The 13,666-nt window shown below is 52.5% G+C and overlaps 4 protein-coding genes across 4 annotated transcripts; 1 reads left to right on the top strand and 3 right to left on the bottom strand.

Moving 5' to 3' along the window:
- Nucleotides 1-3,365: 3,365 nt before the first annotated feature.
- A1O5_02676 (uncharacterized protein) lies at nt 3,366-6,035 on the bottom strand (the record flags this gene model as incomplete). Its single annotated transcript, XM_007743290.1, has 2 exons — nt 3,366-3,534; nt 4,231-6,035. The coding sequence occupies 2 exons, from the start codon at nt 6,033-6,035 to the stop codon at nt 3,366-3,368; spliced, it is 1,974 nt and encodes a 657-aa protein (XP_007741480.1).
- Nucleotides 6,036-7,061: 1,026 nt separating this feature from the next.
- On the bottom strand, nt 7,062-7,865 carry A1O5_02677 (uncharacterized protein; the record flags this gene model as incomplete). The annotated part of the gene is made up of 1 exon (XM_007743291.1): nt 7,062-7,865. The coding sequence occupies one exon, from the start codon at nt 7,863-7,865 to the stop codon at nt 7,062-7,064; it is 804 nt and encodes a 267-aa protein (XP_007741481.1).
- A 2,326-nt stretch (nt 7,866-10,191) lies between these two features.
- Nucleotides 10,192-10,383, top strand: A1O5_02678 (uncharacterized protein; the record flags this gene model as incomplete). Its single annotated transcript, XM_007743292.1, has 1 exon — nt 10,192-10,383. A coding segment is annotated over one exon (192 nt), but the record flags the coding sequence as incomplete, so codon positions are not given.
- A 357-nt stretch (nt 10,384-10,740) lies between these two features.
- On the bottom strand, nt 10,741-12,990 carry A1O5_02679 (succinate dehydrogenase [ubiquinone] flavoprotein subunit, mitochondrial; the record flags this gene model as incomplete). Its single annotated transcript, XM_007743293.1, has 7 exons — nt 10,741-10,960; nt 11,017-12,365; nt 12,420-12,434; nt 12,562-12,586; nt 12,639-12,741; nt 12,795-12,853; nt 12,905-12,990. 7 exons carry the CDS (start codon nt 12,988-12,990, stop codon nt 10,741-10,743), a joined length of 1,857 nt encoding a protein of 618 aa, XP_007741483.1.
- Nucleotides 12,991-13,666: the final 676 nt, after the last annotated feature.

The raw sequence follows: 13,666 nt of genomic DNA on the forward strand, positions 1-13,666 counted from the left end.
CTATCGGCCGGTATTTTGGGGGAAAACCTGGAGCTAAATCGGACCAACTTTCGCGGTCAGGGTGGGCAGAGGATGTGTAACACGCTACCGATTACGGTTGCGCGAGAGGAACGGCAGTAGTCAAAATGCCGCAGCGGCAAAGTTTCGCTGGATTGCTCGCAAGAGAGTGGCCCAGGCTGTGCGGGCCAGGAGTGTGGTAGGAGTACCGTAGACCGAATCAAGGGAAGGGTAGGTGGTGCACCTTTAGAGCGGTGGGCTGGCGGGTGGGTGGTTGATGGAAAACCGCCTCGGTTCGCTGCCGAGCTGACAGTTTGAGGTGTTTGGGCTTCCACCACTTCCAGATGGGTACAATGGAATGGGCAAAGATGGGAAATGTGCTTGTAGTTGTGGGAGAAGGCGAGGAAAAGAGCCTTGCGCCCAAAAAGGATACCTTGCCGAGGACCAACTCAGCAACCAACGATGCCCAATGATGCGACCACGAAAGGCGAAGGGGGGGCGGCGCTGATTGCAGTGGACGCAGTTGATTGAGTGAGTGATCTGAGCCGACCCTCCGCGAGGTGTGAGGTGTGAGGCGTGAGGTGTGAGGTGTGAGGTGTGCCGTTGCGAGAGCACAGAGGATGTGCGAGTCGAAGTTCCTCCTCGTCCGCCTTTCCCTCTTCGTCCTATCGAGGTTAGACGATTTTGGGCTCCTTGCGAGCTACGAGTTGAGAGTTGGGAGTTGGGAGCTTTGGTGGGAGCTTGTTCGACGATGGAACTGAAACTTGGCTTTCGAGGCGGGGTCCGGGCCAAGAATATATTGCGCGCTTTGATTGGCTGCTGTGCACGTGCAGGTCTGGGCGGAAATGGCCCCTTCTTGCCCCTTCCATCCGTAAGTGGCGAGTATCTGGGCCTTGCCGGGCCTGGCGCACATCGTCCCCCGAACCCCCCCCGAGCACATTGTTCGAGAACAACACCAGGGAAGGGATACCTAGGTACTTACGGAGTACGATATACTTGGACAGGTATAACCCTGCTCAACCACTCTACTACTACTCGATGCCCCGTCCTGCCTTGTCGATCCTTTCAGGCTACCATGCCAGTGTTGTGCATTTGCCCCATCCATCGTGCATTAATTAGACTGGGCCGAGGGCGGACCCTGTGGGAAGACGGAATCATCCCCTACGGCCACTCATAACACAACGTCCACTCTCCTCCCCCTACCAGGTACCTTATCCCACATCAACTGGGTACGTATACTCCGGGACTGACGCTGCTCAAACCTTGTCGAAGTCTTGTTTGCAGATACTTGCGTCCCATATCCAGCGTCAGCAGCATCACTATCTGTCCCCAACCGGCCCCCCTTGCGTCAACAAATAACGCAGCCTGACGGAGAACATGTTCCGAAGCATCAGTGCGTCTGCCCTTCCTCAGTACTGGACTTACACAACTATATGCCATGGCAAGTATTCAAAGCCATCCCCAACGTGAATTGCATATCCTTTCCCGCCTTTGGGTTGGTTCATTTTCTTCTTCCTCCCCTTGTCCTGTAAGCAAGTTGCAAGCAACCCATGAAGCTGACCTCAACACCATCACGAAACACCCGCACCTTTATGGCCCCGAAGAGTGTTTGACCCCGTTTGCCTAACTTCACTCTGGTGTAGCTCACGCATCAGTCGGTCAGTTCAGAACCAAAGAACTTTCTAGCATACTCGTATTCGAGAGTGCAATTAGAAATCTGTCTTTCAACAGGGATAGCCGCATTTGTGGCATCTTGTCCCCCTGGAGCCATCTGTCAGCCTGTCCCGATTTTGCCGCGGTCTGAGCACAGTAACCTCTCCTCTTCAAACGAGACACAGACCGTCAGCGAGAGAGAACACTCACGGGATAACCCAGACTTCTTGTCCGTTCCCTTGGCAGCGAGGGCATCGTACTCCGTTCATCTTGATTGTGAGTCCATCAGCTTCTTACTCGGTCAAGGCTTCCCCGTTGATTGAACTCACCGGTCTAATGAGAACATTCGGACGTCCGTTGTGCTGGATTTTGGTCTCTGGCGCCTTCCTCTGGGACGGTGGAGCGCTGTCGAGGTTGATGGTTGTAAATCTCATCGTGTCCGTGTCGAAGACGTGATATTGATGTAGTCAGCTAACGTCTGTGTATATGTCTCTGAAGGCGCAACTTGAAGTTGCAACAAGGTTCCACTAATAGGAAGCTGGATAGAGGTACGGAGCAGTGACTTGCTCATCATTATATATCCTCAGTGGCCCAAAATATCTTCCGGAAACTTTATTACGGACACATAAATGCCATATCTGTCCGTGGAATTCAGAATTTGCAAGGACTGACAAGGTTCAGAAGGAGCTCCGCACCCCACAATATGCATGTTGCCTGAAAAGATGTCGTCCTAACCTGGGTCAATCAGGCTTCGCTGACTCTATACCCTCACCAAAACTCCGGGCCAGTGGAACGACTTTCTGCCGAAGTCATTGACAAAGTCATCTCTTTCAGTCAATAGGCAACCTGACGTCTCACCGGCGGCCGCGTGTTGCGATTCAAACCTGCCTATCTGAGTGAGAAGGCATCAGTCTGTTTTCCCAATATGTCCGGACAGGAAATCGTTGAGGTCGCGGCATGTGCGACGATGAGGTCCCACCTGTTCTGTCACCTGTGCTGGACATTCCAATCCCCCGGAAAACGGATCCTGACAAATGGCAGCTCGTTCCGAACCTAGGACCGCCCTGCCATCCCAATGGGCTCGAGCAGCATCTGCAGTCAGTGCACAGCATTGAGATTGTGGCAAGTTAGGGCGAGCCCACCTTCCAGTCATTCTGGTAAGCCGTGTTTGGTGTTTGCGGACCAGTCGAGGGCTTTCAACCAAAGCGGGACCCTGCACCATGTGTCGGGACTCAGAGGCAAGAGTTTGTTACGCATTAACAAGAGAAAAATCCTCTCAAAGATGCTCAGTTCCACGCGCCATCCAACTGGCTGAGAACAGTCATGCTCTAGGGAAACCCGGTTTGCTGGTCCAAAGGGACGTTGAAATCAGCGCTAGCAGCATGGTCTTCGTCCAAGACGCTTGCAAATTCGTCCATGGTTTTCATTGGATGCCAATGGCCAAAAGATGTAGTCTAATGCCAGAGAATCAGGGGGTACCAAGACTTTAAGCCCGCAATCGTTGCCCCCAATACGAAGTGAAAATGTGAAATAACGCTGGTTATTCTGCAAATTGCGACACTGGTGTACTTCGACCGCACCTCTCCACGGTCAGATGTCTCCCCTGCCCAACCAAAATGTGGGATATGGTGTTTGGTGGTGGGAAAATTCCCAGGGGAACGTTCTGCTCCAAGCGGGGAACGCAGACCAGGGGGCTCCACAGCTCACCCGACCACTCAACCCATGCGTTTACAGATATGCGCAAGCAATGCACCGCGTGATGGCATGCCTGACGAATCGAGCAAATGGATGAATCGATACCCTGGCTGCAAGCGGTCGAGTCGAATGCAGGCCCATGCCAGCAAGTTGTCCTTGCCAATCGAGCGGTCGTCCATGACTTTTAGTCTATGCACAGCGTCAGAAACGGTTCACGTTCTCTGCAACTCGATCAAGCCACAATATGACCTGTCACGTATTAAAATGATGCAGGACGGGAGATGAGGATGGGTAGGCGAAAATAAGAATGTCGTGTAACACGATCGTACATGAAGATCGTATGCGTGTCACACAATCCTGCAATTGGTCCTTGTCCTGCAGCTCCAGCAATGCGAAGCTCGAGCTTGGATCAGGCCCAAATTGTTTGTCGTTTCCTTGGCGGATGTACCAGAGGTTAACGCACATCAGCAGCCGTGTGGAAATGCGGAACATTGCCCAGATGATGCAAGCCTTGCCGGGGGTATAACAACCCAACTTGGCGGCGACTTGAGAACTTGGCTCATTGTCTCCGCTTGATGATGCACTGGATGTTGTAATGCACAACGGAACTTTTGCAGGTCGCCAGGGTAGACGCCGGAAAAAGACAGTTGAAAGGGAGTACAAGCAAAGTAGTTCCAGACCAGGCCAAAACTTGCGGTGAAAAAAATGTAGCGCGAGGCATCAGGCGGAGCCTCTGTCGCTTTGAACGTTGGAAACAGTGGCATGATGATCACGGCCATGCTGAAGTGGATATATCTCCTTTCCGGGAACGAAAGGAACTTTGCAAAATGAACCTAGAGATATCGGAAAGACATAAGCAAGTAAAAAAAAAAAAAAAACACATACCGAATAAAGCTCAATTCTTGGAGGACGTCTGACATATTCAGCCAGCTCATTACCTCACCCTTGAAATCGGGACAATCGGTGCGGGCATCGGCGGATCTACGTTTAAAGAGGCTGGGGTTGATTTCTTCACCGCCATGTGGTTCGGTTTCCTTTTTGGCGTCGCCGAGCCTGTCCGAATCCTTGCCATCGTCAGGAGAGCAAAGAGAATCGACGTGTAATTGCATTTTGACATATGGTCTCATTTTGGAAGCGTGCGAGATATCCTTATCGGTAGGGATGGGGAGCCGTTGCGCTGCGAGAAGTCGAATTTCCAGATCTAGAGGTTGCCTTTTGGGTTCAATTTCTCTTTGCGAGTTTGCGCGCCCGTGGATTGCGGTGCTGCGATAGCCCTCTGGCTTCAGCATCCAACCACCTGTTCCTGTGAACATTCCCTCGTTGAGCATCATTCCCTTGTCCAGTTTCTGCCAGTTCAAGGCCACCATTTGGGCACCCTGTCTCCAATGGAAGACCGGATCGACATTTGAGCTGTTGATTCTCGTGCCTCTGGGAAACACGCGCATGAGAAAATTTCTGTTGTGCTTAAACAAGGCAGGACCATGCGACGGGTCGTCGTGCATGTTACGGACTTTCTTCTCCGACAAACTGAAGACGTGTGTTGGGATAGTGGCTTCAGGTTGTGAGAAATGCCTAAACGTATAGGCCCGAGTATAGATCCCCAGTTCTGAAAGGGCAGCCAGCACTTTCGAAGCTTTTTTCCGTTTCTCTTGGGAGCTGGATATTGCATCGCTTCCCGCCCCATCCGTGGAATTTGAGCTCACATGCTCAATTGGGTCATTGGATTCTCCGGTCTCTGTATTCGGGATCCACTTAACCTTGATCAAAATCTTTCGCATGAGTGACTTTGGAGAAGGAAGCGCCGAAATGTCTGTGCCTTTGGGCAGACATACTAGGAACTCGGACCAAACATCGCGCATAATCTCGACCATGACCTCTTGCTGGGAAAGGGAGGCGTGCACTTCAAGGGATACGATCAATGGTAGTTCTGTGCTCACAAAAGCCGAATCTCTGATGGCATGGCAGACGGAGCGAAACGTGATGGGTTGAGTCAGTGTATAACCATGGAGTACTCGCGGCTCACCCTTGGGAAGAAGTGAGGGTGAGGGCTGTGGTGAAAGATGGTTGGGGTCATACGCGGACGACTCTCGCTGTTGCGTGTTTAGGGGTTGAGCAGCGGGCGGAACAGGGGACTTGTCGGACATGGTATTGCTCGTGGTGGCCGCAAGGGACTCTGACCGCGAGCTTGAGCGCATGCGTGATGCTCGAGCTTTGACTCTGTTCCAACGCGATGGCTTCGGGTCAGACTTGTCAGACTTGTCCTCCTCGTCGTCCGAAGTACTGGATTCAGGGTCGCTTTCACCATCCCATACATCTATTTCCAAACACCTACACCCACGCCTGAGAACGTTGGTGTAAGCATACACAGAGGCGTCGCCATAGAGCTGATGGCCAGAAAGATATGTATTATGACTGGAGCTTATGAAGTAGGAGGACATGGGGTAGCTCAGGTCGTTGCTCATGGGTGCCGACATTACGTTCGACTGGTCGGAGGCCATGTACGTCAAGAACGACTTCTCATCAGCAAACTTTTTCCCATCTTGTGACGAGATCTCTTTCCTCGCTGAGACAAGATGCGAAAGGACGGACTCTGCGAAAGGCTCTAGGGAGATATCTGTCGCAGCCTCTGAAGGCTGGCCGCCTCCGCCAGCACGAAGAGGGAGTTGGTAACCCAATATCGCATGCGCCATCATCTTCAGTGTATCTCTGTTTCTCTTCAGCGGTATATGTCGCTGGGGATAACGAGTTGTATGGCGCAATGTGTGGCGGGGACGATGTTGTCGGCGGTATTCGGTTTCGAAGAGGGACAGCGAGGTAACGACCACAGTCTTCGAGGTCAGGTCACGAAGAAGGAGCAAAAGAGAGGCATAGAAGAGCGTAGTCTAGGCATATCAAAGTGGGAATTGGCAACTGTCACCCAGGATGGTGTTTGGAGTTTGGGAAGGAAGAGGTGCTGGCGTTAGCGGTGGTCACTAGCAGCGCAGGCATGGGCAGTCCAGCCTCACCAGCCATACACGTGGAGGGATCGTCCTGAGGCCTTTGCGCCTGCAATTGGCGTTGGCCATCATCTCACAACTCACACAGAGTTCCTGGTAGAGCTGAAAATCAACGTCTTTTCGCGTCGCTAGCTGCGTCGGTCGGTGGAGCCCCATGCTGGCACAGCCTGCGTTGAAGTTCTGCAGCGCCTCGAAGGAATGGCGTCACCAGCGCCAAGAAGTCTGTCACTCCTACAGGAGCCTTACAGGCAAGGCGAAGCAGGGCGGGTTACACTTGATATTCCGTATACCGAGTACACATACCACATACTACGGAGTACCCCGTACATACTGTGCCATCAGAGCCAAAAAAAAAAGCCACCGCAAGCCAGGATCAGAGAGAAAAGGAGCAGGTAGATTTTGAAGCCTTATCTACAAAATAACCTCGTTTGCTCATGGTTCGTTCCAAAAAGGACAAGGCAGAAGAAATGAAACAGGCAATGAAATTTCATATATTTCCGCTCGGCTCGACAAGGCTTCCAAAGAATCCCCACGAGCTTTGCACAGGTGATGTCTTTCCAACAGACTACCTTCTTCAACCCATCGAATTGACATGACTTCCAGGAGAAGAAATAATTAGATATGCAAAGAGAAGGAAAAATTCCTCCATGCCAAGCTGCAGATTTGGTTAGCAATGACCAAATCATGCCAGAGAAAGAGGGATCGTACTCTAACGACATTTTATGCCAGGTCACATGCCCATACGCCTGTGTTCGAAGACAGGGCACAACCAATCTTGGAATAAGAGGTGCTGGTGAGGATCTCTGCGTGACCGGTCTCTCCGTTCGAGTGGTCCCAACCTTGTGCTGCAGTAGAGCAGATGCCGTCCAAGCCAGGCAGGCTCGGGATTTCGCAAAGCCATCCACCAACATAGACGCTCTCGAAGTTAGAGGGAGTGCCGGGTGCCAATACTTGCGCCATGGTGCCCGGGTTCAATTCGTGAATCAGGCCACCGACGCTGTTTGTGCTGGTCTTCATGGCATTGGCCTCGAGTGTGCTGTCCTGCGAGAGAGCAGGAAGGCCACCAGCAGCGCGCCATTTCGAGACGACCGACATGTAACCGTCCTGAGAAGAGCCAGTGCTCGGTGCTGGAGCTGAAGACGGAGCTGGAGCAGATGATGGGGTTTCAGGAGCCGCAGGTGCTGCTGTGGGGGTAGACTCCTCGGGTGTTGGTCTGTTATAGCGACCACCGTAGTTGTAGTCGGCGGCCGGGGTGGCGGTGACTACGACTTCGACAGTAGTTGTGGTGGATGTAGTCGTAGCCACGGTTGTGGTTGAGGTGGTAGATGCTTCGGTAGTCCACGCGCCAGTTGGCTCAGGAGCGTACCCAGTCACAGTTATTTCGGCCGTAGGGTTGGGACGCTGCCAGAATCGGTTTCCACCCCAAAATTGACGTTTGGCAAGTTGGCCTTCGACATGAGCGGGCATGGCAACGACAGCGCCCGTGGCAAGAGCCAGAACGGAGAAGGTCTTGACGAGCTGCATGTTTGCTTTCTTTTGTGAATCTGGAGGGACTTCCTTTGTTTGAATGGGGGAAAATGAGTGTGGTGGTCGAGATCGGCCTATGTAAGGAAGGTACAAGGGGGGGGGAAGATGCTTGTAGGGTGCAAAAAGAGCGTGATGAATCCTCCGGGGATGAAAAGAGTGTGGTGTCGAAAGAGCGCAACGAAAGTCTCAGACTTTTGGGATACTCGGCGGAGGTTGGGAAAGAAAGGGTATAAAGAAACTCGGGGGGTAGGAAATATAGCAGATCCATTCTCGACCAGACTATCGTTCAGCCCCCATGACTTGCTGTAAGCCATGAATGTGAAACAAACAATGCCCGCCTATGGGTCCACCCTCATTGTCCTTCCCAGATTGTCGAGGCGTTGGATCGCCGACATCGTTGGCCGCGTCTGGCCCAACAATGGCCTGAAAGTGGAGCCGCCAGCATTCTTGTCCGGAGGGCCAAGTTCAACTTGGGGAACAAAGAGGCAAAAAAAGCAAAGGGAGGATTGGCGGCTGTTCTCATGCAGGGGGGAGGGAGCGATCCTGGCGCCTCAGCCTTGGGCTGGCTGGGCAGGGGGACGCACCTCTGTCTTTTGTGGAGGTAGACCTCGTCAGCTCACAGAGGCCCTGGCTGACAGCGATCAATGCGAATACCAGTCCAGAAGCTGTTGTGGCAAGCTTCATGGTCAGCTTCCAGCGGGTTGGCTTCTGTTGACCCTGACCTGGCGCCAGAAATTGAGGACGCATGACTGCGCTATCTGTTGCGAGGAGAGTTGGGACTTGGAAGCTGGTGACAGTCAGCATCCCTGACCTCTCAGCCAAATGTTCTCAAAAGGAGATGGGAAAGGTTGGAAAGGTGTGCGGTGGAGAGACGAGGCGTTAGGTTAGGCAAGGTTAGGGAACTTGGGATAGCCCCGTCAACAAGGCTAGTCCCAACAAGGCTGACACCTCTCCACCAGTTCCCCTGAGGCTTGCCCCTTTCTTGACTTTATCCAACCTCCACGCCGCGCTGAGGCCTCTTCCAAGTGGCCAGCCCTGAACAAGCTTGATTGCATTACGTAGGGGAATGGAGACAAGCTGCATCTGGGGAAATTACATCTGCCTCTTTACCGTAGACCGCCAACCGCCCCATTTACGGCGTACCTAGACTCATCCTTTACTGAAAGACTCTGATGAGATTTATATTCTCAACGCGTAAGCTCGGTGAGGGCGGAAAACAACAGTGACCTCGGATGCTCCAGCTGTTGCGATGACGTGGAGCCGCGGATTTCCCACGAGGTTTCGAGGCTGGGGTCATGGTTGTAGCGAGCCGAACGGCCAATTACCACAAGCGACCCTCAGCCTTGTCCCCTTCAGCCTCAAGCTCCACGAATGATTCCCTGTCTCAATTTATTGCGATTCGATCGGTAAAGGTGCCGGATTCCGTACCGGTCGGTCGAAGAAAGGACTTTCGCGTTCCGGGAACTCAACTCCGCGAAGGAACCTCGAATTGCGAATGCCACTGAAACGCAAGAAAGAGGACCTCTCCACTCCCCCACTGTCCACCTCTCCATCTCTCCATCTCTCCCCTTCGTGGTCTGCATACTTAGATGGCTACGAGCACGCCTCCACGGGTGTGGTGAACAGCTAGAGATGCATGCGCGGGTCAGATCTCCCAGCTAAGCAATGCCACCCAACGTGGCGTGGACCCCGAACGAGGGACCACCGAAAAGAGACGGAGCAATCAAAAATCCTGGCCACGTTTTGTTGAGGGGTCTAGCCACTGACAGTCGGCAACGAGGCAAGGAGGCATAAGACATTCCCAGATATGCGCGTCTTCACGAGGCTCAAGCCGTTACAAGACCACAGGCTGAGACATGAAGCCAAGGGCGAATGTGGAGCTTGGCATACGTAAACCGACGCAGCAACTCGGCGACAGGCGGCGACTTCTATCTCTGGCATTTGCAGCATACTGTATCACTCTTTTGCATTCTCTCTCCACCTCAGCGACATCGGGAATTCAAATGTCCCCTGTCTCGTCTTGAAACCATCACAAATTCTTAGGTGTCGAGAGGTATTCGAGAACCATGTCCGCCCGAACGACGTCACGCTCGCAAGACGAAAAGACCGTGCGAGAATGGGGGTTCTCTCACGTCTTCACGTGGACAGATGGACCGTGAGTGATGTCCTCCAACACACACGGGATATCTATGGTGTTACAAGGCCGCGGCCGCATTGAGTCCATTGCTATGTATCGGTATATGCCGAGATGCATGCTTCTAAGCATGCTTGACAACTGCATCTGTGGCTCCTGCATACTGAAGCAAGATAATTACGCAGCTACGCACATTACCCACCCCACTCTCATAGCGGCCTGACCACACACCTGATCCGCCGCGGCTCGTTGACAATCACGTATCCTGAGGACCCGAACCCGACCAAGGAGACCTTTGGTGTTGGCGCCCGCATTGATGTGCCTGCGGGAAAGGTGCATGAGGTATGGATGGGTGACGAAGGTGAGTACCTCACCTTGATAATCTGCCAAAGTCGTCTGGGTGGCGGAACCTGCCTGATGGATGGGTGGGTGCATGTGATTGTTGCTGCCAGTTGGCATTGTTCGGGATCCCCCTCTGTATCGAGTCATTTGTACTCTCGATTCATAGTGTGCCTCTGACTGACTGTGAATGTACTCTGTAGGATGTGAGTACGTAATTGGAGAGTGAAACGGTAACTCGACTAGGTTTGTTCGGTGTGGTGAAGTCACGATAACCTTTTTACATTGGATTGGCTTAGAGTTTGTGGTACCGAGTATAGGACCATGCTATCAACATAACACGAAGCTCATAACGAAACACCCGTCTCAGACCTCCCTGGAGCACGTGCACCCCTTTGCTTAATATGTTCGCTTGAAAGGCGGGACAGACTTGCACTCATTCTCATCAAGCGTGTGGCTAGTGACCGCCCTGTAACCCAACTCAACCTTGCCGTGTGGGGTCTTCTGCCATGAAAGTGTGTGCTTCATCCAGTTTTCGTCGTCACGTTCAGGGTAGTCTTCACGAGCGTGAGCACCGCGGGATTCCTTGCGGTTCGCCGCCGCGCTTGCGGTTTGGGTTCTACAGATGCTGCCGTCAGTATCTCGTCTTGCACGGTGACTTTGATCAGTACTTACGCGCACGACAACAAATTCCTCAACTCGAGCGTCTCCACCAGATCCGAGTTCCAAATCATGCTTCGATCTTTGATGCCCACCTGGTCGAACATCTGATCAACCTCGGTGATCTTCTTCACACCTTCATCCAACGACTGCTGTGTTCGGAAGACACTGACGTCGGTCTGCATGGTTCTTTGCATGGCAAGTCGAATTTCTGCAGTGCTCTTGGGACCATCCGATTTTCGGATATTGTCCAAGACGTTGATTGACTCCGCCCCTGCGTCTGCAGCCAGTTCCTTTTGCGTCTGACCCGGTGTGAAGTTGTCACGGATGGTGTGAGAGACGGCTCGCCCGAAGACGATCAGATCAAGCAAAGAATTAGCGCCCAAGCGGTTCGCCCCGTGGACTGAGACACATGCAGCCTCACCGCAGGCGAATAGTCCGGGAACGACTTCGTCCTTGCCTTGGGCGTCGAGACGGAGTACTTCACCAGTGTATTTGGTTGGGATACCGCCCATGTTGTAGTGCACAGTAGGCAGAACAGGGATTGGTTGTTTCGTGACGTCAACACCGGAAAAGATCGAGGCCGTCTCTGAGATTCCTGGAAGTCGTTCATGGAGAATCTCTGCAGGCAGGTGGCTAAGCTGAAGATAGAGGTGATCCTTCTCTGGTCCTACACCACGACCTTCGCGAATTTCCATAGTCATTGATCGAGATACCACGTCTCGAGAAGCGAGATCCTTTGCAGTGGGTGCGTATCGTTCCATGAATCGTTCACCTTCAGAGTTGAGGAGATAGCCACCTTCACCACGAGATCCCTCGGTGATCAAGCAGCCGGCTCCGTAAATACCAGTCGGGTGAAACTGGACGAATTCGAGGTCCTGGTTCGGCAGACCTGCGCGAGCTACCATCGCCATACCATCGCCAGTACAAGTGTGCGCTGAGGTGCAGCTGAAGTACGTGCGACCATAACCGCCTGTTGCGAGGACAGTGTTTTGCGCTTTGAATCGGTGGAGAGTGCCGTCTTCCTGGTTGTATGCAACGACACCTTTGCAGACACCATCCTCCATCAGCAGATCCAATGCGAAGAATTCAATGAAATAGTTGGTGTTGTAATTGAGGGATTGGCCGTAAAGCGTGTGCAAGAGAGCATGACCTGTTCGATCAGCAGCGGCACAACATCTATATGCCTGTCCGCCTTTCCCATATTTTTGCGATTGTCCGCCAAAAGCACGTTGGTATATCCGGCCATCTTCGGTTCGAGAAAATGGGCATCCGTACCCTTCGAGTTCGATGACGGATCGTGGCGCTTCGCGAGTCATGTAATGGATAGCGTCCTGATCGCCTAACCAGTCTGATCCTTTAACCTAGCTTGAATTTAGTATCGAGGGGCTGCGTGCGAGGGCCTCGGAAAGGCTTACCGTATCGTACATGTGCTATGGGTGAGAGGTCACCGAGTTAGCTTGTTCAACGATCATGTATCATGCGGGACGGTTTATCTTCCGCAGAAAATCCCAGAAGTTCCAAGTGAGACTGCCGACATTCACACTTGTACAGACTTACCCATCTCCAATCGTCCTCATGCATGCTATAGACGCGTTAGTAACGGCGTTCTACTGCGACAAACAAATCCCACTCACTTTCCTAGCGCAGCATTGATGCCGCCCTGCGCTGCCACTGTATGACTTCGTGTGGGAAACAGCTTCGAGATGCATGCTGTATTGAAACCAGCTTCGGCGAGACCTTCACCATTGTCAATAGACGAAGAGAGGAAAAATGTGTCCTTGAAGCAATACCAAATGCTGCTCGTAAACCTGCACCCCCTGCACCAACAACAACGGCGTCATATTGGTGACTGCAAATAGTTGTCAGTCTGTATCAGGCTCTTCCACAGAGGTCCACAAACTCTATGATCGGATAGGCGCCATAGGGAAACGATTCGGCTTCTCTCGCTCGCAGTGGTTGAGAAGCGATGACCCGGGCTAGTGGCATGTCTTAGTCTCCGCTAGATATCATTGTAATGCATTCCGAACATACCGGCAGGTCTCGTGGAGGAAAATTGACGTCTACTTGTTTGTCTCAAGCTTGTCAAGAACTACAGAGATCGGGTCAGGTGCGGATCAGACAGATGGAGCTCGTATGTACCTTGCTGCAGGGACCTAAGCTCCGCAAAATCTTGAGACAGCTCATCTTGGATAGGCACAGGTCATCCAAGGCCTGAGCTTCGACAGGAGATTTGGTGTGATGGAGATGAAGGCGAGATGGCGTGGTTCAGAAGAGGGATGAACCTGCACATTCGATTGAAGCAAAGACCGCAGTCTAGTCCCGAGGTGTACGAGGAGATATTATCCAATCGGATCAGAGGTAATTCACTGCATTACTTTGGCCGGTGCAGTGTAAGGCGCGGTGGGGTGACTAAGGTGACCTCAAGACCTCCAAACACCAGTCTACCTCGTATATCTTGTCGTCACCATTTATTATTGCTTCTTTCATCTCCTCAAACTCTTGGGCTCCAGCTGTGAATCTTAGTCGCCTGGTTCGGCCACTGGAGTTACCTTCCTACAGTGAGACTATCGCATTTCCTGAGCACCAGTCTCTTGATTGTGATAAATACATACGCGGATCTGTTTGCGATACAACGACGGATTGGTAGGCTTGTACCTCATAA

The sequence above is a fragment of the Cladophialophora psammophila genome (genome assembly GCF_000585535.1).
Source record: "Cladophialophora psammophila CBS 110553 chromosome Unknown aczJe-supercont1.3, whole genome shotgun sequence".
Classification (NCBI taxonomy): Eukaryota; Fungi; Ascomycota; class Eurotiomycetes; order Chaetothyriales; family Herpotrichiellaceae; genus Cladophialophora; species Cladophialophora psammophila.